At 46.7% G+C, this 25,723-nt stretch overlaps 1 protein-coding gene across 1 annotated transcript in view; it reads right to left on the bottom strand.

The window, feature by feature from the left end:
* Positions 1 to 16,537: 16,537 nt before the first annotated feature.
* DZIP1 (DAZ interacting zinc finger protein 1) overlaps positions 16,538 to 25,723 on the bottom strand; it is a 40,671-nt gene continuing 31,485 nt past the window's right edge. Inside the window, exons 14-18 of the mRNA XM_089569799.1 lie at positions 25,089 to 25,295; positions 23,099 to 23,348; positions 19,263 to 19,309; positions 18,159 to 18,199; positions 16,538 to 16,614 (exon numbers count right to left, since the gene is read on the bottom strand). Coding sequence (XP_089425925.1) covers positions 16,538 to 16,614; positions 18,159 to 18,199; positions 19,263 to 19,309; positions 23,099 to 23,348; positions 25,089 to 25,295 — 622 coding nt within the window. The remainder of the gene's footprint in view (positions 16,615 to 18,158; positions 18,200 to 19,262; positions 19,310 to 23,098; positions 23,349 to 25,088; positions 25,296 to 25,723) is intronic.

Raw genomic sequence — 25,723 nt, 5'->3', positions numbered from 1 at the left:
GTCTTGCGTTTTTTTGCCCGAAAAGAGAGGACTCTGTTTTAATCCTGGGCCAGGGAATAAAACCTCCAGGTAAAAAAAATAAATAAAGCGATAACGAAGCCGTTAAGGACCTTATCATGTAGACGCAATGCTCTCCGCTGCTTCTCTCAGCTCAATGCCTTATCAGTCTGCCCTTGGAGGAATTTTGCAGCCACGCTGCCTCCATCAAGGCACCCCTCTTTCGGCAGCCCCCCCCCCCCCCCCTCCCCCGCCCTTTTTTTTTTAGGCTATCACCGCAGCCAATCACGCCTCGTGTTAAACTTCAATACACTCTCGCGCTGTGCACTGCACATTTCCGTCATCATCAACTAATACTACTACTGAATTAATATCATCGCCAAACGTGCCGACGACCCAGGAAAGAAAAAAATATAAGCCTATACGAAGCCTGAGACACCTACAGAGCGGCGCTCAAATTTCGCATTAGGGAGTATTGAATCGGCCTTAAATTTCACATTAGGGACTGTCGTAATCGGCCTTACAATTTTATTTTTTGGCATACACTTTTGCGTTGATTCTGATCGAGGTGCATAAAATAGCACAGAACAAACACGAATCAAATTTCTCAATGCCGAATTTTTCAGAAAGATTTCGTGCTATTATGATCATCCACCGAACTGCAGTGACTCCTACATTTATCCCGATGACCTCAAAGTCCATTTCACGCGTATGGCACACGCGACAGTGAATGAGAATTCACTCTCGTGTGAATTCGCGCGAATAATCAAATGTTGTGAGAATAACAATATTCGATTATCTAGCGACCTAAAAGTATTTCGAATTAACACCCAAAGCCAATACGAGAAAAAGTGTCCAAAATGTCGCTTGCAATTGCACTGTACCCATGAGTGCAACCCCGGCTATCGCACTGTGTGTGATGAGCTCTTCATTATTCATCAAATATTTCCTTCAGTATTGTTAGTATATGGCAATGTACAACGCGCACAAAAAAAAACTAAAAAAAACCAACTGAATACGACAGCGTGCGACACAGTCACTCTTGCTCATTATTATGATGGTGACCGCTTGTGGCAGCTCCCTTTACGTAAGTCTGCCAGCTTCCACAGTCCAAGGATGTGTCCCCGACTGAATGCCGACCACATCTCTAAGTCAACGTGGGAACGCGTTAGGCGCGACGTCGGCCCGGCATTAGAAGCCAATCGTTCTTAACTAAATTGAAAAGAAAATTAATTAACTGTCAAAATTCAATTTAGAGTAAATAGATACACTTTCACGCAGGTTTGGTTTGAAGAAGTCGACTTTTGTTACTAAGATAAAACTACGCGAACAAAAAAGTTAGTTTATTAGATCAAAAGGGCTTAAAGATTTGCGAATATTAGGTACCATTTGCCTAATAACCGGAAGCATTTAGTTTTATGAAGCAACCACAAGTGACCTGAAAAAAAGGTTGACAGATTAAGTGCCAAAGTTTTCATTTCTGGAGCAGAAGAAATAGGTAGTACCAGCGTTGCTTGCGCGGCTCCGAGAGCTCTGTTGTGATTCTGGGCGAGCATGAACTCCAAGTTAAAATCTTTCGCTACTTTACTGTGGCGCTTGTAAACTGCCCAGGCAATAGAATTTTTTTACTCGATTAGCTGATCATGTTGTACGACGTCATGGATATAATAAGAGTTTATGGGTGTCCAGCACACGCTGTATGAGACCGTTCTGAAAGCCGAGTAGCAGAATAAAAGCGCCTAAGGTTCACAGCTCTCAACAAGCATTAGAAACGTGATGATCGCTTCGTGTATTTTTCGTCTGTATCACTCTCGAGCAAAAACCACAAAATAAAAACGCCAGCTCGAAATGTCAGCCAACGACACTTAACGAATGTTTTCGTTTCGGCTGTAGTTAGTGCGAGATCAAGATAGCACCGCTAATTATTGTTAGCTTTACCTGCTAAGTACGGCATAATAATGCAGAGCGGCGGCAGCTGATTTATGAGCATGCATGTCCAAATCATTATTCACAACAGCGCTGGAAACACGGACAAAAGGGGAGAATAGACAAAACAAGCGCTTTTTTGTCTATTCTCTCCATTCGTCCGTGTTTCCAGCGCTGTTATGGATAATGGATATGTACCAACTCGCCCAACTTTTTTCATGTATGTCCAATATTCTCAGGCGAAAATTTCGAAAATTGGAAAATTGTAAGATACTGTTAATAAACATTGAAGGTAATGTTGTATTCTTCTGCTATGTACCAAAATCTTTCAAAGTATTTCCATCGATCGCATCGAACAGTTAAGGCTGCAATAGAAAAGCAATAGCAAACGCTTTTGACTATAGGAAGAACGTTATAGAAAAAAAATACAAGGCTGCCGTGGGGTATTCTGCAGATATATTGATTTTTATAATGAAATCTTACATTATATAAAAATATTGCGTTCATAAAGGGTTTCTTGCTCAAAAATTCCTTTGTCCAGAACTGTTTGGCATGTACGCTTAAGCGTGACCACTTTTTATTGAGAAGTTATAATAACACTAAGTAAACTAGCCATCTGTTGCTATTAATGTTCAGCATATTTTTTGTCGAAGCCACGTTTATATTTACTCTTCAGTGTTATTCTTGTATTTAGGTGGCAGTTGGCACCTGGGGGCACTTTTATCAACTGTATTTCAAATTGATGCTGAATGGCCTTGTAGTTAGCGAGGCGTCTTTGCCTTAGCACTTAATAAATTATCATTATGCTCTGTGATTTCTGTCCTTGCTCGAATTGGCATTGCTAAACTTCGCTGTTACTTAAAAAAATGGCTGAGGCTTAGCTAAGGTTAAGCCTAGTCAGATGCGAAGCATATTGATGGCTAGGCTTGGTAATACATGGCTTTCCTTGGTAGAATCATCCTCTTTTAAACTCTCTTGCTCATGATGTATACTTGCTTTCTACCAGAAATAAAGTGAATTTGAATTTGAATACTTGGTCATTTTAATACAACCACTAGAAGTGTAGCAAGGATTGCCGTGGCAGCTATATACGGGATCATCGGTGAATTCAATGCAGAGTATACAACCGCTGCCCCAGCACCGGCTACAACAGCATTCTTGGCACCCATGGAAAGTACATTGGAAACACCCTTAGTTATTCCACCACCACCACCATTCCCTATAGACTGTATTGATGTACCCCTAGCAGCAGCAGCAGCTGTAATACCGGCGGCTGTAGCAATATTTCCCCTCGACGTACGAGGAGGTGGTTCTACAGTAGTTGCAAACCTACTCGTGCACGTCTATTCCGTTTCGTAGCATTCCAGCGATCCGAACTTGTAGAACTACTGACGGACTCGGTGGCAGCACTAGTGGAAGCATTGCTGACAAGTTCCTCGCTTTGTTCTGCAGTTATTGTAGAACGTTGTCGCCGAGCCGCATATTGAGCACGCCGCTTAGCCAGACGTTCATCTCGCTCTTCATCGGTCTCTGTGGCACGCTGAAGCTTTCGCTTCTCGTTCAAATCAGCCCTGCTTCTAGGCGGCATCCCAACACCTGGCCGCCTTGTAAGTGCCCGGAGTTGTTGTTGTGACTGAGAGAAGGATGAAAAGGAAATTGCACTGGCCTGCTACTGGCTCTAGCCAAGCCACCACCGCTGCCAGCGTGCAGATAGAGGAGAGGTAAGAGATCAGAGGAAAGAGAAAAAAGCAAGAAAAGACGCGCGTCGCAGCAACAACTGCGTCCGCCGGAGCGCACGCTGCTCAAAAAACAGATAAGCGGACGAAGCCGCGCTCGCCGAAGCGAGAACAGATACACTGCATCAGTGCCCGGAGTTGTTGTTGTTGTTGTGACTGAGAGAAGGATGAAAAGGAAATTGCACGGGCCTGCTACTGGCTCTAGCCAAGCCACCACCGCTGCCACGTGCAGATAGAGGAGAGGTAAGAGATCAGAGGAAAGAGAAAAAGGCAAGAAAAGACGCGCGTCGCAGCAACAACTGCGTCCGCCGGAGCGGACGCTGCTGAAAAAATCAGATAAGCGGCCGAAGCCGCGCTCGCCGAAGCGAGGACAGATACTCTGCTCTGTGCCCGGAGAGCGAGGCAAGCTCAGCTTTATACCGCTGCTGTAGCGTCACGTGGTCAGCTGCAGCGCCTCTGATGTGGAGCCTCCACCGCCGCGGCCGACCGCGCGAGCCGGCAGCCCATCTCTCCTCTGCTGTGACGTCATGTTGTCACGTGGTGTCACGTGGTCACGCTAAAGGTCAATGGTAGCTCCACCGCCGCGCTCGACGGGCTGTAGTGTAGCTCTAGTAATATGCTTCGCATAAAAATCTAGTAGAACACAGCTGAGCTCGTAAAACCGCACTGCAAACTGCGCGTTCAAGCAACAGCGTTGAAATCAAAAAATAAAACGCTCATTTTCGTGTCAGCGCCGCCTTTCAAGGGAGCAACGCAGACAGCCTTGCTTTCGCTTTATGAAATTCTTCCCAAAGAGGGCGCTGATCGCTCACTCTCGGAGCGCCACCTGGCCGAGCTTGGCATAACTATAGCCTGAAGGGGTGGCCCCATGATTTCGGCGGAAAAAGTCGATTCACGCATGGAATTTTTGGCACGTGTCTGGGCATATTGAACTCGTGTTTTAGGTAAATGCGCGAAGAGAGAAAGACAGTTCAAAATAACAGACCGTAGTTTGTCTGTCTCGCGCTATAATGATAGGCACTAATACTGTCACTGTCACTTTTATCTCTGGCACGCAACAAAGAACAGCGCACGCATCGTTGAGGTCTATAACTTTGTTTAGGTCTGGTTGTCTACATGAACTCCAGTCGGCCGAGCCTAAATAATCTACCTGTCAGATCAGTCAGCCCGAAAAAATGAGGTGGTTTGACTTGCCAGTCCCCCTCGCAAGCAGCATTCAACCGTCGTCACGCCTGTGAATAGGATAATATGCAGAGCAGAGCAGGAACCGGTTTGTTTTTCCTGAAATGTTGGCGAGTACAGTCCGGGCCACCCTTGCGTAAAGCGCTCGAACAGTGTGCGCAGCGCAAAGAAAGCCGAAACTAGAATATAGCACATGGTTTCCGGTCGCGCCCACCTTGTTTGCAGGTCTGTGCGGCTCGATTTCCATGCAGTTGTTTCTATGAGCTATCAGCTGCGAAGTGGTGTAGATTTTTATGGGGATAAGTGCGTCGTACAAGCATTCTACACGGTGACGCAAACTGCACATATTTGCAAATCCTGCAATGCAGGAGCCGATTTGCCATTCGCCTTAGCGTGCCTCCGATGATGTGGCGATGCTGCCTTGACTAGCTGGTACAGTGTCCACGGAAACCCTCGGCCGTCTACTTGGGGCGACTTGCTCAGCCACCTGTCGGGCTGAACACTGTCACCTGGGAATTGACGGCTGAGCGATAACATGAACTTTGGACTTCTGATCCTTGCCACGGTCGGTATGCCCTCGGAGGCATGATATGGAACGAAAAAATCGTTTTGTGCTCTCCCTCGCGCATAATTATATTCCCGTGTCTTTCCACGCCCAAAGTATACCACACTTTGGGCTCAACACTTGCCGATTTTTTTTTTCAGAAAATTTACGGCTCTTTATCGCAATGTCGAACGCAATTTTACCAAAATTTTCCGCTTATGTGACAACTCTTACATTTTTGTAGACGAGTGCAAAACTAGGTCTCGTGAAAAAATTTACAAAAAATAGTTATTTTGCTAAGCTCATAATTTACCTTGAATATTACCGCCGCGGTGGCGCAGTGGTTATGCTGCTCTGCTGCTGGCCCGAAAGACGCGGGTTCGATCCCGACCGCGGCAGTCGAATTTCGATGGAGGCGAAATTCTAGAGACCCATGTACTGTGCTCATTAGAGAGCTTCAAGTGGTCGAAATTTCCGGTGCCCTTCACGTCCCTCATAGCCATGAGTCGCTTTGAGACGTGAAACCCCCATGAACCTAACCTATCTTGAATAATCTTGACGCACATATAATCATCCGCGAATGCATTACCACCAGAATTTATTTATGTAGTTTCAGCTACTTGTTTTAGCCCGAAAAGCAACACTTTTACATTTTTTTTTTTTTCAGAAAACTTACTCGACATTCTTGCGCTATGTAAAACGCGTCATAGGTGTCCGGGACATGTAGGAATTTCATAGCAAGGAGCACGAAACTGATTTCATGGCAAACTTGTTTACCAATTACCTTAAGAATGGTTGCTGATCTGCAGTGCCTGGTTGTTCCCACGTCTTCTGCCACGTCTTTATCTGGTCTTGCGTCTGGATTGTCTCTCCAAAGCTTGCGATTTTCACCGGCGTTCGTCTCGCTCGTCGACCCCGTGATGCACAAATTGGCACAGGAGCGTCAGGAATCCCGGGCCGCAGCGAGTCCACGTGACGCTGAGCCAAAGGAATGTTCAGCTGGCGGTTCGGTAAAAACGCTTGAACTCGAATAGTGCAGTAAATTGTATGAAACAAAAAATTGCGAAGTTGCAAGACAGGTTGATTTGCTGCTTGTTGGGATCAAATTTCAAACTGAGGTACTTTAAAACAGCCGCAAAACAGGTGGCCCTTTGTAGCAAAGCACCATTTGTTGGTCAGGCGCGTTTGCAATCAACACGCCCTTTTACATTAGTATTACACACAGCAAAATCTGCTTAAATTTGAATTAATTACAATTTTATTAACCATGCACGCGAAGTCAACGAAGCTGGTATATGGGGAAGGCGCAGAGATCCATAGGTGTACGAAGCGCTGAAAATGTGAGAATGCATCTGCAAGAGCCTTCAGCTTCAGTGCACGAAAAGTGTAGAACGTTCTCCTAGTAATAGTATTCTTAACAGTTACCTGTGTGTTTATATGCCATAGTTTTATTGAAAGGCTTAAGGAGGAGGAGTTATTTATTTTTCGACGAAATATGCTGTTATTCTTTGTTGATGTTCCCGGTGGTTCGTTGGCTCGAAGACACGTTGCGATGAGCCAAGTGGTGGCTTTCTTCCACCGCGCACTTTTAAGGCGGAAGCGTTTAATGCCTCATCGTTGTAAGCAGCAGTTGTCGACAGAAAATGTCACGCTTTTCAATTGGTGGAAACGGTCGTGACGTCCCAGTGCGCGAATTTTAAACGGGGCCAATTGTACTTTGGCTAGTAACCATGCAACCAATTGAAGGGATCGTATAGTGATGCTCCAAGTAAGTCGCACTGAGCTTAGTTAATTGCTTAATTACCAAATTAGCCTAATTAGCTTTACTAGTCAGGCCATATAAATAAATAAAACCGATTAAGAAATTGGTCGAGCTCAGGAATCGAACCCCGGTCTTCGGCGTGAGAGACGAGCATGCTATCCACTCCGCCATGCCAGCTCGATGGTTTGGAATGAACAAAGGCGCGTCTAGTGAATACGGTGTCTTCACTCACTCTCATCCTCCTCCATTCCCTTCCGGCGAGGTTTAGGTGTCCACCGACAAATGAGAGACAGATACATTTCCTTTCCTCAAAAACCAATTTACCGACCAGCGAGGCGTAGAACCGAATGGGCGATGGCGTTCTATGGACTCCTTGGCAGCGTTGCAAGACGCTGTCGCGTTCCACTGTTAGGGGCGAAGCTTAACATCTTAACCACACATCAGTGACCACACTTTAGGACAAAAAAGTGCCCCCCTGAATTTTGTGAGACAGTTACTGCGTAATTTCCTTTCCTCAAATGCAATTTTCATTTTCTTCATTACGGCTCCTCTTTATCTATCTTCTTTCACTCCCACTTCCTCCCTTCCTCTACGGTGCGGTTCAGGTGTCCACCGAGATGACAGAGAATTACTGCGCCATTTCCTTTCCTCAAAAAGCGTTGCGTTCAAAGGGCAAGGCATCGCGCCGAACGGGTGGTGGCGTTCCGTGGACTCCCTGGCAGCGCTACAACGCGCTTTCGCGTTCCACTCCTAAAGGCGAAGCTTAAGCGTCATTAATTAGCAGTTAATTAGTATTCAGGCATTAATCAGTAATTAACCATTGATTAGTGATTTGTCATCACTTAGTAATCAGTACTCAATTATATGTGACGCCACCAGTGCCACAGAAACAGCGAAGGTGGTGCGGAAAACGCTTCCGCCTCTACCCACTGTTAAGAGTGGACAACGTGGTCCTGAGATCCGGGTGTGTCTCATCGCAAAGCAAGGGATATGACGAGGCCTGGCGCCGGCGGCAGAAGCATTGACGACGACGGACGGGGTTGTTGCACTCCAAATCACCGAACCTCCGAACCGATCGAAGGGCGCTGTGTCCCACGGACCTGGGAGAAATTACCGTCAGACGAGTGTCGTCGTTAGGCAAAGATGCGGCGACGGCAGCGGCAACGGTGAAAGCAGAGATGCACAGCAGCACGGCGGAAGCAGAGGTATACGTTGGCCGAGTCGGCCTTCGGGTCACCGGACTGGATGATTCTACGCAAGGTCACGCTGAGCGAGGCTGCTAATTGAAAGACGCTGTGTCGAAGGGGTCTCGTGCTTCGGCCATCCGGCGGGGGAGTTCGAGAAAGTTAAACCACCTGCGAGGAGACTGCGGGATTCTGCTTTCCCACGGAGGCAACGCACAGAACACTTGCGGCAGTGGTCAAGGTGACGCATCTGTGTTTGATGACTGTCTTCCCCTTCTCATCCCCCAAGCTGTGAGAGAGCGAGAGAGCTTCAGCACCGCCCCGTGCCGGGGGTGGTACCGCCAGCGTCATCAATGGCCCATCCGATTGGACAACGTTATTCGACCTAAGTTCCCTAGTCAGGGATTTGGGGAACGCGAACCGTATTTAACGGGATGTTGTGTGATCGGAGCATTGGAATGGCATTCGATTCGATTCTCATCTGTAAATATGTAGAATAAACCCTTCTGTACAGTTTCCTCAATAACGCAGTCCGACATCGTCATTCGGAGCCGGTACCTGCGGGGCTAAACGAGTTAGTCATCTCCAGGAACCCTCCGTCTCCGACACTGGTTCCAGCGGTGGGATAGAAGCCCATCTTTAACACTGGTTCCGGCGGTGGGCTTGTGGCCCCACTTCTAACACCACCTTAGACAGTCAAAGTGCCCCCTGAATTTTTACTTACCATTTTTTTACGCTCGGTCGTGTGTAAGTACCCGGAAGAACTTTCAAGAACTCTCTAGTAAATGGTCGGAGGCCAAAGGAACCCGATTAGAGCCCTCATCAAGCGAGCTGTTCCTGCCTTCCTCTCTACAATTGTCCGGAGTGCGCACCAGGCGAGACCTATGCCAATCTCACCTCCGTGGAACCCGACCGTCTCCTTCAGCCGCCGTAAAACAACTTCCCGAGCTCTCTGAAGCGCGCACGCATATGCTCTCATCTTCACAGGAAATTTCTGTTTCGGCCAATCGATGCCTTTCACGCTTTTATGAATTAAAAAAATGTTACAAAAACGTAAAAGTAACAACAACCCGAGCGCCACTTTCACCATTCGGAGTTAAGACACAGAACTCCCAGCTATGGAAGCTTTTTATAGGGAGGCTCTTTATATCAGGCAAGTTTTAGTTCTTCAGGAATCATTATTAGGCAACAAATAACACTTGGTGTCGGGCTAATTGGTCTTGCGTGATCTTTGTTGCGACAGCGCGAAAGAGACAACGGACAAGTAGAAGTAGTACGCCCCTGGACGGAAGCGCTGAACTAATGACTTTTATCTCATCAAGAGAAACGGGGACGGAATAAACGTCTTTTTTCTACTTTTTCTTTATCTTTTCGCGCTGATTCATCAAAAATTAGGCAACAAGGCCGGTAATGAAGTTTAACGATGGGTGGGGCTTACTTCTGCCCGTAGACTCAAAAGACTTCGGCGGCTGCGGCGGTAGCCGGAAGAGCATTCTACGGATGTCAGACTAAGTATGGTCATCGATCAGGGCTGCGCTTTATTTGAAGATGATGACGAGCTTCCGCGGTAAGGAGCCTATATCACTGAACGCCATCTCGAATGTCACAGAAACTGCCACACACGATTAGTGCAGCTTCAGACCGCTCTGTTCGCGTATCGTTTAAGAAGGCCGCTGGCTTCCATGTCTAAAAAAAACAAAAACAAACACGACGCTTCACTGCTCTATGTTAGCATGCCTGTCGCAAATGTACAGGCGTGAGCAAAAGTGGAGAGATCACGGCTTCGGCGGCAGGAGCGGCTACGGGTCCGCACCGCGGCACTGCTATCCGACGCCGCACGCTCGATACGAGAGTGCCCCGAGTGACGACAAACTTCGCCTCGCTATCGCCTGGTGCTAATCATGCTTGATCAATTTCTGGTGTGGCTTTCACTACTCGGCTACCGACGGTCGCGACGAAGAGGAGCAAACGAAGAACACAAAATACGTCGTGACTTCGTGGTAGCCAGTCAAAAATACAGATGTGAATCCAGATCTCCCTCTGAAACGCGCTTGCCGGTTCGTGAAGCAAGAAAGCTTGCTCCGGATCGTCGATTTCAATACGCTGTTATATGCATTAGAGTGCGAAAGGTCATACAGATGAGTTCGCAACTCAAGGTGATAATCAAAAATCAAACCGGCCTTTGCCACTCCGGAGCGCAATGGTTTGACGCCGAGTTGCCACCAGCTTCCTCCGCTACTGCATGCGCGAAAGCGCCATGTCCTGCCGGGGGCCGTATTACGTATCGCTCTCAACACTAAAACACTACTAAAACGCTCACAATACCGCCATATGCCCCGCTCCCATTGGTCGGCCTTGGCCGGCGGACATACTTAGTTTTTGCGTCACCGGCGGCTGCTATTTACGCAATGAACACGGCTGAAGTGATGACGTTGCGCATCTCATTATGCGGGCTTAAACTTGAGAGCGAAAAAGGTAGCCCATGAACTGCTCACAAACTTTGCGAGTGAAAATGGCGGCTGTTCCGCGCGAGCAACGGTGTACGAGGGGGCATGAAGACGGTTTTGACTTGCGGGACGAGTTTTTCGATGCTTCAAGAGAACTGTGCAGTTGCTGTGCGACGAACTCACCGTTGAACTGGGAGGTGTGCGGGTGAGTGCGTTGTCAGTGCTGCAGTAGGTGCTGTGCGCTCTCTGCGCCTCTTCGCCACCGGTTGGTTTCAAGGCCCCGTGGGGACTGAAACAAATGTCGGCGTAGCCCAACCGACTGTGAGCAAGTGTTTGGGGCAGGTGGCGGAGACCATTGTCAACGCTGGGTCGGAGAATGTGTGTGTTCGCTTTCCGGCGAGACCCGAAGAGAAAGCGGCGGCGAAGGAGGGCTCCGTTCTCTTCAACTTTCGCCATCATCACCGTGCGTGCCACACATCACAACCTCTGTTTGGATGCGCCCATGTCAGCAGAGGGTGCAGGCGACACTGCCACTGACCCAGATAACAGCGGGCCACCTCTATATGCTGGCTGCCTAGTAGAGACAGGATCCCTCCTCACGTACCTCCAGGGGAGAGCAATGCGCTATTGTATTTTCGGTCGCTTTAGGACGACCCGTCTCCAGAGGCAGGCATACCTAAGGATGCTGTGTGACAGATGAGGTGGCAACTTCTTTCCCTGGCGAAGATTCAATGAATTGTAAAATGCTCAAAATTACTCAACCGTATTCTTCCATTATGCTTTCGATGTTTTTTTCACAGTCTCTAGGTTCCTCAGTACTCCCAAGCGATTGGAAGGTGAGAAAGGTTGTTCCGGTCCCTAAATCAGGTAACATTCATTCCTCCAATAACTATCGTCTATATCGCTCACAAATATTCCATGTAAACTTTTAGAGCAGGTTATATATTCTCATCTCATCACTTTCCTTGAGTGCCAATAAACATTAGTGCTGCCAAAGCTAGAATATGCATGCGCAGTATGGGATTCCAGTCAAATCACACTAATAAACACATTCGAATTCATTCAAAATCGCGCAACACGTTTCATCTTATCGAACTATTCCCGTCACGCCAGCATTGCTTCCATGAAAAGCACCCTTACCCTGCCGGACCTTTCTTCACGCCGTAAATATTTTCGGCTCTGTCTTTTCCATAGAATGTACCATCACAACCGTGTAATAAAGGATCATCTTTTTTCTCACCGATCATACATATCATCCCATTCTGACCACATGTTTAAAGCTGCTGTTCCATTTTCCAGAACAAAAGTGTGTCATAATTCATTTATTCTCAAAACCAGCGCAGACTGGAACGACCTTCCTCCCTCCATCGCTGCCATTTGTGACATCTACAATTTCAAGACTATTGTATTTTCTGCCGTTCTGTAAAAGAATAGTATATAACACGCACTGTTTATTTTATATACCTTATCAATCCTTTCTGTAATGCCTTCGGTCCTGGAAAGTATCCGAAATAAATAAATAAATAAACTCTATTGACGACACACCATGCTGGCGTGGCAAGTCATCACAGCAACTGTTTCTATTGTCAGTGCCCCGTATCGGTGCAGGACATACATCTGCAGATGTGTGAGCAACCGTGTGATGTGGCTGTGCCCTTGGCCACAGCCAGCCACGTGGTCTGAATGAATTGCCTAGTACAGGACTTTATAACTGTGCTTTTGCTGCGTGCGGCCGGAAGCCTGCAGTGACAAACAAGTGGCCCCGCCAGCTGCCACTTCATTGACAGTGACAGTGTGTTTGCCAGTGTAGCTCCCAGTACCTCAGCAGCGTGTTGCATAGTCTCTTTCTAAGGCGGAATCGATGTTGAAACAGCACGGCCTATGTATATATGTGTTAAAAGCATCATTGCGCACTCTTTTTTGTGAACGCTTTCGTCGACCCACCTGCCCCTTCCCTGCTATCACTTTCCGGCTTGGTGCCGTGCTTGTGGTCACTACCAGTTTGATGAACATGCCTAAACCAAACGTGTAGTTCTGGGTTAAGGAACTAAATGTTTGTGGCGCTTGTTGCAATCAGAAAGCACCAACGAAGCTTTTTTATTTCCCGCTGCAACATACGTTCAGTAAGCGCATTCTTTTTTTTTACCACAGCATTTCACACGAGTGTTTCTATTGAAAAAGACGCAGCGTACATACAAGCATGCTTTACCTTGATATACAATGATGATACGGCATTTTCAAGTGCAGTTAAAAAAGGGGTACACTGACGATGGAAAAGCGTCGGCTAGGGGGCGTGAGCTGCCGCCCAATTCAAAGGATTCAGCCTTATCCATTTATCCACGTAATCACTCATCGTGAACATGGCAGCCAGAAAAAAAAAAAAACATCTGATTCCACGATTGTACTGCTTTTTTACACGTCGTCTAGAATAAAGGTACTGTAACTCTGCTTGAAGGCCGTGGCTACTACGGGTCTGCCGAGACCAATCTGCAAGGAGCGCGGGGCACGAAAATCGACGAAGGCAACTTTTAAGGCTAGTTCACACTGGCGAGTAGCAAACGTAAAATCTCAAAAAGTACTCTCAATCTCCTCACATAATTAGGCGAGCAACGTCAACACTCCTGGCACGTTTACGACGTCAGCCGGTGATGCAAAAAATGAATATGGCCGCCGGTCACGGCCGACCAATAGGAACAGGACAATGAGAGCGTTTTTGAGACAGTTTTGGATTGAGAGCGACTCGTAATTCGGCCCCTGGACATTTTGCGACGTGTGCTGCCCTTCGTCGCGACTGTCGGCAGCATACTAGATGAATACAGCACTAGAAGTTTATGAAACATGATAAGCACGAACGCGAGAGCGAGGGCGAAGTTTGTCGCCACTCGTTTCGACCGCGCACTCGAGATAGCAGCGCCGCGATGCGGCCCGCAGCCACTCCAGCCGCCGGAGCCGTGGACTCTTCACTTTTAAAAGCTCACGCCCGTACCAACCATAAGCCCTTTTACCGTGCGCCTGCCTAAGCGATTTGAGGGGAACAAGAGAGAGGTCCTCTCAGGGCATGCGCGCATGCTTCCGTGTTCATAAACTGTGTTCCTGATTCTCGATTGTGTTCATAAGTGCACGCTGGGTTTTGTGTTTATCTCTCCGCCGAGCAGCTTTGGCTCGGAAGCTAGCTGCTCGGTTAGACCAGGCTCAGTCAAGATTACCTCTGCAGGAGGCCGCAGGAACAAAATAACGAACCGAACAACCAATAGCAATGCTGCCGTGCCGCATTGATATTGCTGTAGGCGATGCGGAGAAAGATAGTCGCGCTCGCGAAGCTCACCGTTGACAAGACCAAGTTGTGCTCACCGCCGAGTGAGAAGCCAATCGGCGGCTTAGCCGGACCGAGGATCGGTGAGGGCTACGGATACCTCGCAGGAGCGAGAGCAGAGCGCGCGTCAACACGTAGAGAGAGAACCTTCAATTTCCGGAACGGCCGCCTCTGACGAGGTTCGTATTAGGTGAGCCAGGCTGTAGCGACAGCGTCAGCTCGAAGCAGCCGTCGGCTTACGCCGATTGTTTAACTGGGCCGTTGTCTAGTTTAGCCAACATTAAGGCGAAAGCCTTTAATGCCTGATACTGTCGTGACCAAGGAATGTTAGCAAGTGTGTCCGCGTTTCGGCGTCAGTACTTAATAAAAATAGTCTGCCGAGGCTGAGAATCGGACCAGGGCCTTTGGCATTTGAAGTGGCGACGCTGCCACTCCGCCAAGAAGGCTCAAGGTTCAAGCATGAATAAAGGCGCATCAAGTGATTGCATGGGTTCCATAAATAAAGTAAAACGAATGGAAAAAAATTAAAAAAGTAAACAGAAAAATAATAAAGTGAAAAAGACAATAGAAAAGAAAATATGTAAGATGAAATATGAAAAATAAATAAAATTAAATTAAAAAACACACAGTGCGCCAGGAAACGCCCTTGCAGCATTTTCCAAAATGCCCCTGAATTTTTTCTGTCTCTCTCTCTCTCTCGTATGCCTTGGCAATCAAATTTTCTTCTGAAAATTAATATAATTATAAACCGACTTAAAAAGGACAGATATATTATCTTGAGAAATTAATTCGAACACATACATTTGAACGTGGGAAATGCGCCTAACATTCTCCAGAGACCACAGAAGGCTGCTATTGTTCATAGTGCTTTCACAACAGGGTAAAGACTGTATTCACCTGAAGGGCCTTTAATGTGCACCCCCTCAAATATCGAAAAAAGTGCTGACACTCATCACACGACACATACATATGAAATGCCACTACCCAACATGAGCAAGATTGCCAGAATGAAGGGTTCGAAGACAGTGAACCCTACAAGAAACTGTCATGTTACGGTTTCTACTCAGCGTCGCGCATGCCGTGCAGAGTATGCTCTGTAGATGTGTAAAATACGAACGGCAACATAAAAAGTGATTCCTTCTTGGGATAGAATAAGAACCTTTTGCCGTGCAGAAAGGCACCTCGTTTTTGGCGGTGAGCGGGTGATATATGAATAATTTTCACACACAATCTTGAGCGCAAATAGAAATTTTGACTGCAGTTGGATACTTACTAATATTCTAGGTGGCACTTTTGGCTTGGTGATGTGACATCGCGAAAATATACAGCGCGCGACAGAGAGAGAGAGAGAGATGGTTTTTTGACAGGAAAGGGAGAAAGAATGGCGTGAAAAATGAACTGGCCTGAGCCACTAAAGTGTCCTGTCGGGTCCGCCTATTTGTTAAAGCGAAAGCATTTCCAGGCTATATCTGCGGAGCCGTGTTGCCATAACGTGTCCGCAAAACGTATCTGCAGCAGTTGTAACGTTCTCAGAAGAGGTAGCATCAAACGAGTGGTTTTGATCGAAAGAGGATGATGTGAGGATGCTGGGCGAAAAAAAAATATGTCAATAGGTTAATTTGTTAACTAGAGCCAAAAATGTCGAAAAAACGTTTGAATAACGCGGACGTCGATAATGTGAATAGACGGGAAAACAGCGGTGGATGGAAAAATAGAGGGAAAATATGCAGAATAGTGATAATAAAGAATGAAATCAAATGCATTTGATGAGTGATAATTCATGGAACAGGAAGTTCTATTGACAAAAAAAAAATTAGTTATTACCAGCCAAAACCATTTTACGGTTGAATAGGCTGGACGGGGATATAAGTGGACAGGAAAGCAACCACGGCTCCAGATTTGAAAAACCGAAATGACTTATGGAGAAAAAAGAAGGTATAATCAGGGTAAATAAATTGTTCATTAACTAAAGCATAAAATATTTACGCTAATTCAGTAGTTAAATTAATTAACAAACAAATATAATGTTAAAGAGAGGCAAAGAGAGGCGACGAGTGCCGAGGAGGCGTCAATGCTTTCGCATTCTTTCAATGCGGGTCGCCGCAGTGAGCTCTAATTTTTTTTTTCTTTTGCTAAGAATATGTTTAATTACAGGTATTACTTAAGCCATGAAACCTAAATCCCACACATGTTGTATGCCAACAACTTCTCAAAGAAACTAGTTTACTAGGGAAGAGGATTGTGGCACGCAGCATAGCGAATAATACATTTCTACTCTCGAGTGACTGCGTTCCTGCAATGCAGAACTTGCCACCCCTGACACTATTCCCTAATCATGGTGCAACCAAAAGTAGCACCATGTGCACTTTTCAAAAGGACATGAAAAAGATTGCAATCAGCAGGGTAAATTTTAATATTGTCGGATGATTTCAAAGCATGGGCCCATCTAGCTGACTTCCTCCAAGCTGGCGTCTTCATCGCTGTAGTTTTTGAACAAGGAAGTGTCCCTTTTCGCAGCCGACCCTGCAATGAACAAAGGCGGAATATTTTCTTGAAATACAGGCTGTCAGTGTAATTATTAAGATACCATAAACAATTCCTTCTAGATGCTCATCGTTTGCACATTTCCTGCTTTAAAGAGATGAAACAATTTCACAAAAAAAAAACTTGTCAGGTAGTGATTGCCTTCGCGCAAGCAGTTTCTACACATCTATGCCTCAGTTAAGTTTGTACACAGCATAACAATTCTATTCTAGATCCACTTCCTTGCACTAGAGTAGTGAGCTTTATGCTGGAAGCGGACTTGGACGAGCCTCGCTCGTCATCAGACTACTGTGATATCTGCCTTATGACGACTCCAGCCTGTCTTGTGCTTTCTGGCACTCTGTGTCCGACTTCAGGCGAGTAGGGCTCGTCAAACGCATTTTTTTGGTTTTTCAGTAGATGCAGCATGGATACTAAATGGCCGTTTTGGTACCAGTTTCAAAAAAAAATGTGCACCTTGAAGAGTTAAACTGAGTCATAACATCGGGTTAACGAAACATCAGCCCGAACTGCGTGCGCCTCTTTAGTGGCTGTAGGTTCGATGACATTGAACACTGCTAATGATTTATTTAGCTCCGGAGATAAAACCGTCCACCGGATGGCAATTACAGTTGCCTGCGCACTGCCATAATAAAAAAGCCGCACTCTTTTTTATCAGCCGAAGAGCACAGGTTTAAAGCTCTTGCCGAGCTAGAACGTCTATATTTTCCAAGCGTATTGCATGTAGCGGTTTGGCCAGCAGTTTTTGCCTTCCACTGTAATCTCCTATATTAGAAGAGCTAACTGCGCGCCTTCCGCTAAGCTGTGGTTGGGTCAGTGCAAATGGAGCGCTGTTAACGTTGGTGCCATTTCTCAAGAGCTCAATTCACAGAACGAGATCACACAACGGTAATCAAAAGAGACATGCAAGTTTCAGTTAGCCTAATACTCGATGCAGCGAAGCTACAAGAAACCCGTAGGAGATCATAGCGCAATTTCCGGGCCAGGCTGTGAAGGACATCCACGTAAGCGTTGTCCTTGCAACCAGAGCCTCTGATAGCCTTGCCAAGCTTGCGCGAAATTGTGCGAAATTGTGCGTCGAATTTACACCCTTGAACAAGGTCCCGCGCATTCAGAGTATCTTTCTACGATGCATAAATAAATATTTGAACAGCTATCGAAGGGTACACGTTATTATTCGGTTGGTTCTGCGACCTTGACTGTACTGCGCAAAATGTACAGGGTTGGTAAAAAAATTGCCTGGCCGCATAGTCTCTTTTTCATCACCATATTCTGGCACTTCTAGCACTGATAAAGCTATCAAAGTTTTTGGAGGTTAGAACAAAACCTCTCCGACCCTCTGCAGATGTTTTGAGCTTCGGAGGTGTCGTAACTGCCTGACTATACTGCTCAAAAGCAGACCCTGTGGCCCGGAAACTTTTGACCGACCCTGCACATGCATGTAGTACACCTAGCCGCAGTTCGCCGGCGGCGATAGCGACAAAGCACGCGAGAGTATCATTAGGACCGCATATGATGCTCACCTGTAGAAGATGATGCGCCTTTTGGTCCTCCCACGGGTGCACTGGACAAGAAAATAAAAACAAAAAAAGAGGTCTTGTGACGCGTATCTCTCAACTCCAGCAATCCTGTTCCGTTTCCCCGATGATTTACCTCGATAGAGAAATTTTATGCTTCCCGATATTAAATCAACGAGCATTGGAGCTTTTTTCTTTATCCTTCTTATAAAGCAACTTTAATAAGCCTATGCGATACGTTGTAACAGGTTGTTTTCTTAACGTTTCAAGATAATTAATTTTTTTACAACTGGGAGAAAGATGTTTATGTGGCTTGCGCAGGTAGTTCGTACAGCAAGGCGGACACTGCGTACGTGATACTGAACTCGATAATTAGACGGTACTGAACTAATAAAATTATAGTTTATAATTTCGTAAGTTTAATTGGACCTGATTAGGAATAAAAGTACGCGCATCGAGGCGTAACCCTGTTATATGTAGACTAACCTAAAGAATTTCTGACTGGCTTCAAAACTGCTCAAACAGCGATATAGTAAGCGGAATGAACACATGGCTGAACATCTGGGTGATGATTATGCCTATTTACAATCTTTAATCGCGTTAAGGACGGACAGGTTCAGTCCATTATAATAAAAAAATGCCATGAAATGGCAAAATATATTAGTATCACAAACCTAAGTTTTCTTATTTTTTCATTTGCCTGTGTGCCGTTCGTGAAGTTCAGCTTTAATAATCAAGCCGCTGAAGAACATTTCTTGCCGGCTATGACTTCACAGGCAGCCGGTTCCAAACACAAGGGAGAAAAAAAAAGTGAAATGAAAGCGCACAAAATATTGACCCAAACTTCAACTTACTTTGTTAAATACGAGAAGCACGGTGTTATATGGGCGCAGAATGCGGCATCGCAGGGAAAACGTCCGATGCTTAGCCGGAAAATCTCATGGAAAACCATTTTCAAACCATAGGAAGGACACGGGCGCGCGGCTTCCTTGGAACACATGTGCAAATTCGGTAAAACAGAACACGAACAACGTATAGCAAAGACAATGAGCCAGATCCCCACGCTTAACGCTCCTCCCTGGTGTTAAGACGCAACAGAAATATACTAACGTAGCAGTTCTCTGGTCGCCTGAGTTCAGAACAGCAGGCTCCACCGTCTGTAAAAAAAAAGTTACATATTTAAGCATTTAGAGGAAATGGCACCAACCACCAAGTAAAATTTCGTTGTAGATCACAATGCACCTGAAATTTATAATAAGCAGTAAACGCTTATGCTTCCTTTCTTTAAGTGCGAAAGCACTGCTAAACACGCTCAAATCAAAACAATAAAATTGCGGTGACCCTGATCTTGAGGCTGACCTTAGCAAAACCTGGCATAGCAACGCCCCCGCTAAAAAATAAATATTGTCGCGACTGAGTTTCCAACCCGCGGTGGCGCCAAAAATCAGCTTCGCTGGCCACTATCGCCGCAGCCGATCACGCCGGGGTGCTATCGCCGCTGCTATCAGCCGATCAGCCGATGCTATCGCCGCAGCCGATCACGCCTCGTGTTAAAGTGCAACATACTCAGGAGCTGCGAATTGCACATCGCCATCTTCATCAACTTCCATCCGCGGCGCCAACAGATCAGATAAACTTAACCTCGGTCAGAGCTTAACCAGAGTACAATGTCGTCGCCAGACGTGCCGACAACCCAGCAAAGCAAAACCATGAGCCGACGAGGCTAAACACATGCTTTCGCACGTCTACTTGGTTTGAGTGCATTAAAACCCTACCGTTTTCTTCTCGGTTAATCAGCGCGTTTGTATTGGGAATGTGAAACATTGTTGGAGAAAAAAAATTTGAATATTGGAAAGTTGTAAAATACTCCTATTGAAATATTGAAGGTAATGGTGCTTTTTTCCGATGTGTAGCAAAATTTTTTTCAAAGATTCTCCATCGCTCGCTCGAGCAGTTAAGGCTGTCATAAAAACCGATGGGAACGCTTTTGACGAGAGAAAAAGCGTTAATAGCGAAAAAACGCAAGCCTGCTGGGGTGATGCGGATATATTGATTATTACTGTGAAATCTTACTATATATGAAAAATTTGCGTTTATAAACTCTTTCTCATTCAAAAATGTTTTTGTCCGGAATTGTTGGGTATGCGTTGGGTTATTTTGTTTTATGAATTCCATTGTTAACGCCTGCACGTTAGCTTTCCTTATGTGTTGCACTACACTTCTGTAATAGCCTAGAAGGGCTGCCAGTATCAGTAAATGAACAAATTAAGATAGGTAAGTGAAACTTTTCTTCGTAGAATCAATGCCACGCGCAAAACTGCCTGCCTTTGCTTTGCGTCCAGGATTTGTTATTAGGCGGAATATTTCCGGGAACCTGCGTCTAACACATTTAATTATTCCTTCCGTTTGTAGCCTCCCTTACGCGACCTTTTCTGTTTTGGGTCACCATGCGAAACAAGTTATCATTCTTACCAGCAAGCGTCACGTGGTCGCCCGAGAATATTCGTAGCGTCCTAAGCCTATCATCTGGAATGTTCTCAAGTGTTACACGGGTGATAGCCCAGAGAGGTTGTCATTATCTCCGACGAGTTTCCTACACTCCTTCATGAGCACAGATCAGGGAAACAGGTGTTCAGAGATTTACTGCATCACGCCTCTGAGTGTCGGCCGTCTGTTTCACTGACTAGATCACTGCTATGGGACAACACCAAGTTCGTTAAGTCCAATGTTCACACTTCGAGTGCGTTTTTCTGCTTATTACTGCGGCCTTATGAGCAATTTATTTGTGCTGCGATACCTGTGATGCTGTTCACCTGTATAACGGGGAGAGCAAGTCACAGCAATAGCGGTAAACGTCGCCCCCCCATTGATAACGGTCAACGGCCCGATGTCCAACTGTGCGATCATTTCGCGATGGATCCCAGCATGTTCGGCTTGCAAAGCATGATACCTATTATCGATTTGGAACTAGCATCTTCGAGCGGAATTAATGGTATTAGTGGCAAATTTATACGGAATGCTGAAGAGTATAGTACTATCATCATGAAATGCATATCTCACAATCGCATCATCATGGTGTATTACTGAAGAGTGGAAGACTGTTGTGGTCATGCCAGTACATAAAGCCGGAGATAAACATAATCCATAACCATTCACCCATATCTTGGAGGTCAATAGCATGCAAAATAATGATACATATATTTACACTTTTCTCTTCATGGATATTGGTAAGCTACCATTCATGACCTGAGAGAACCTGCCATACGCGCTCCACCCCTACCGGTACTCACCTATGGGGCAGAAACGTGGAGGCTAACAAAGAGGGTTCAGCTTAAGTTAAGAACAACGCAGCGAGCTATGGAAAGGAAAATGATAGGTGTAACGTTAAGAGATCGGAAGAGGGCGGAGTGGGTGAGGGAACAAACGCGGGTTAATGACATCCTAGTTGAAATCAAGAGCAAGAAGTGGGCTTGGGCAGGGCATGTAATGCGAAGGCAAGATAACCGCTGGTCCTTAAGGGTAACGGAGTGGATTCCAAGAGAAAGCAAACGTAGCAGGGGACGGCAGAAAGTTAGGTGGGCGGATGAGATTAAGAAGTTTGCGGGGATACAGTGGCGGCAACTAGCAAAGGACAGGGTTAATTGGAGAGACATGGGAGAGGCCTTTGCCCTCAGTGGGTGTAGCCAGCCTGATGATGATATTTACACATCTTGTCAATTTTCTGCAGGATAACAGTTTCTTCTCTCTAACAGAGCATGGCTTCCGAAAGTTCTTCTCTTGTGACATTCAACTACTTTTCTTCACTTACGACTTGTGCTTCTATTTGGACTCGGCTTTTTCATCTGACTGCATGTTTCATAACTTTGCTCAAGCATTCGATAAGTTTAATAACTCAGTGCTATTACATAAAATAAGTGTGCGGAACATTGACTTGCAGTTCTTAACTGGATCAATGGATTTCCTTCTTGTCGTGTTCAATATGTCAGCATTAATGACGCTGATTCCTGTATTGCACCACTTCGTTGTGGGGTTCCTAAAACATCAGTGCTTGGCCCAATTACCTTTTTTTTACCTCATATATTGCTGTGAATTGCCGTTCCCTTCTGCAATGTACTCTGTACCCTGAGAGTGGTTTGTTTTCGTTTGGTTTGGTTTATGGGGTTTAACGTCCCAAAGCGACTGTGGCTATGAGAGACGCCGTAGTGGAGGGCTCCGGAAATTTCGACCACCTGCGGTTCTTTAACGTGCACTGACATCGCACAGTACACGGGCCTCTAGAATTTCTCCTCCAAAGAAATTCTAGCCGCCGCGGCCGGGATCGAACCCGCGTCTTTTGGGTCAGCAGCCGAGCACCATAACCACTGAGCCACCACGGCGGCTGTACCCTGAAAGTAAAATAAAAAAAAAAATAAATATCTCTTGCTGCGGAGCATGCTCGGAGGAGGAGGGGAGGGGGAATTAAAATGGGAGAGGGTGCTAAGCCGACTGAAAACTCGGCGCCTATGCCTTCATGGGCTACCTCTTTCTCCGCTAGGTCGAACACGGGCCCAGAGCACGTTAGCTCGTACATAGCGCCAGGCACGATGTACATACTACAAGTTTAGATAGTGAGAAGGCTGAATTTTATGGATTAGCTAATTCGTTCCATTTATTATCGGGCCTAATTTAGCGTATACCTCGGCAAATTTCTGCTGAAAACCGGAAATTGGACCCTCGTCGATTAGCTAGTGAAAGCAAGTACTATCTAGTGAGCGGCTACAAGTTATGTGGCAATAAGACAACCTCCAGAGGTACTAACTACTACCTCCTAGGTGTGTTTGTTTGTGTGTTATGATAGTGAAAGTCCAGAACTTTTTCTGTTATTTCTCATCCTTGCGGAGAAACCTTGGGAACAAATCCCTAAAGTGCATTCCCGTTGCTCGAAAGGGTAGCCGCCAGCACCGCACCTCGGCGTTCTTCTGTCGCGTGGCCTCCTTGACCGTGTTGACAGCGCCCAGGGGCGGTCTACAGGAGCGCTTGAGCAGCTGTGACTCGATCGACTGCACCAGGTCGGTGATGCGCGTTGGCGCGCGACTCGACCGGGACAGCCTCTGCGTATGGTGCGTCTTGGAGGCCGCGGGGTACGTGGCCGCCGATCCGCTGACCAGGCCCATGCTGCGGCCGCCAACGCTGGGGCTGCGGGCATCGTCGTCACTGCTGCGAGGCCACCGCGCAAAGGGTGAGTCTACGGCTGTTAAGTTTCAAATTTCATCTCTCTGAGTAGTACTCGATCGTTGAGCAATAGTTTAACTATAGCACTTACATCCAGTTTAGCTCAGTAGCAGATCTGTGCAAGATCCGTTAGCACTCATATTCATCCCCACTGGGCTGTCACGGTCAATGCGGCTTGTGCACTGCAAACGCGAAATGCAACACGCATGGGCACTGAACTTGTACAGGTCAGTACGGGAAGATGTGAAGCAGGAAACACACTTCCGACCGTCAGTCCTGTATCTAAGGGTTGGAGCAAACGTGACTAGTGAAGTTCTCTCTGCAGCCGTTGGCTACGCTCTTCCAGTTGCAAATTCAGTTGGCATCCTCCTAATCCTTCTGCGACTACGACCACTGTGTAAAACAAATGCGACTCCAGAACTGTCTTCTTTTGTTCACACTGATATCGGTACTTCCGGCCGTCATAGCATAAGTTAAGGGCTTTTTTCCTGAGCTCCTCGTACATCTGAATGTACTGTCGGGGGCAAAAGTGGTGTGTAGCGCAGCTGGCTTTTCTTGTGCCGTCTTGCGGTATTTTCACCGAGCTTGAGCGCCACGGATTAAACAAAAGGGAAGGAACAACGTTACAAGCTCATCAAGAAAAACGTTTACGTCCTCGAATATCTGCACAGCAGGCACGTTGGAAAGTGGCGCGGCAATGTGAATCGAAGCTTGTGTGGTGCACCCCTCTTCTGGTAGCGGCAGTCCGCGCCTCAACCACTCATGTCAGATGTGAAGTGTCTGCACTTCCCTTTCTACTCGTTTTCGTCACAAAATTTTCTAGATAATTTTTTTTGTGTGTGTGCGATTCGCTTTTGTCCTGGAAATGCGCCATCATTGCCACCCCTCTGAGAGATATCGATAGCAAAAAGTTTGTCCGAAATGAAGCAAAGCTGTAAATCCAAGTGGAAGTAAAGCTTCACGAGCTGCACGAGCGGACCTGCTTGATGACGCTTTCTTTAACAGGGATCTCTCTATTCTTTAAAGTATTGCAAAAAACGAACTAGCCACACCGAAAGCATCACGCTTGCTTTGTGCCCGGACCGCGAACTAAGGCTATGAAATTCTTCTTCGGGAAAGATGGTTACCACTCCCCAGTTGCCGTTTTATACTGACAGTGAGCCAGTAAATAGTTTACACTGCCAGTGTACCACACGCCTGCCTCCCCTCCCATTTCTTTTTTTTTTCTCGAATGTAAAACTACCCAAAAAATTGGAGGAGACATTTTAGCTCCGCCTTAAGGGCATGACGCGAAAGCTTAATAGGTTAATTCCCATATATGCAGAATTGTTCATTCTCTACTTCCCATTCATAGATCCTTGGGAGTCATCATGCCCCTTCTGGAACAGTCGTGCAGCGATTAAGCGATGCACCACCGCCCAGCGATGGCAGTCGCTCCCAGCGGTGGGCCTTGTGCGGCGCAGGTTGATCTTCCCGAGCGACCAGTCATTAATTTAACTGCCACCTGTCACGGTAGGTGGTCACTGTTCGGTGGGTAGGTTATGATGATGTCGATGGTCATGTGACCTGGGTGGCCCACCTGCCTTCTAGGTTGTTCTCTGGGGACCACCTGCCAGAGCCACTCCCGTGATTTTTCGCTTACAACGCCGACAACAGACTTTCTGGTGAACAGGGCCTTTGACTCTATCGGGTTAAAACGAGGATTCCTCCCCGAACATCGCAAACCTGTTGATCAGCGGCTTGATGAGGTCGTGCGAGGTGGCGATGGACGAGGGCTGCCGAGAGCGGCTAGATCGCACCAGAAAGCGGCGAGGCGGAATACCGCTGCCACTGCTACTGCCACACACCCGCGTTGCGGTGCTGAAGCAGGCGCTGCTGGCGACGCCCTCCCTGCTGGGGCTGCCGGCCTCCGAGCTGGCCGACGTCTGGCACCTGCAGCGGCACCGATATTGATGGCTCTCGTATTAACAAGGCCCCCCCCCCGGCCCCGCTCGTAATAGAGTAATGAGTAGGAAACATGTGGACTGAAAACCGACGTACCTAAGTAGAGCTAACATTTGTATTAGGAATGTACCGACGCATAGCGGCAACGAGTATCAGACCAGCTGTCCTGCTAGGCGATCTAGGTGCATCAAGAACCTCGATTCGTGAATCAGTTCCCCTTATACGGGGGTTGTTCAATAACGTCGCCAGAGAGGGACGCGAGCGTCATACGCCGTAACTAGAGGCATCCTCAGAAGAGCAGCTACACACTTAGTAGAGGCATGACATGCACAGCAAACTCTACGAGAAGGTGGCGATACAACCCAAAGCGAAACCGGTTGCTAACTGTGCAGTGAAGCGTTACAGAGTCTAACGTT

This window comes from Amblyomma mixtum, chromosome 2 (genome assembly GCF_055824585.1).
Source record: "Amblyomma mixtum isolate Tamu chromosome 2, ASM5582458v1, whole genome shotgun sequence".
Taxonomy (NCBI): Eukaryota; Metazoa; Arthropoda; class Arachnida; order Ixodida; family Ixodidae; genus Amblyomma; species Amblyomma mixtum.
The sequence above is the reverse complement of the archived record's forward strand: the minus strand, read 5'-3'. Positions and strand labels throughout refer to the sequence as shown.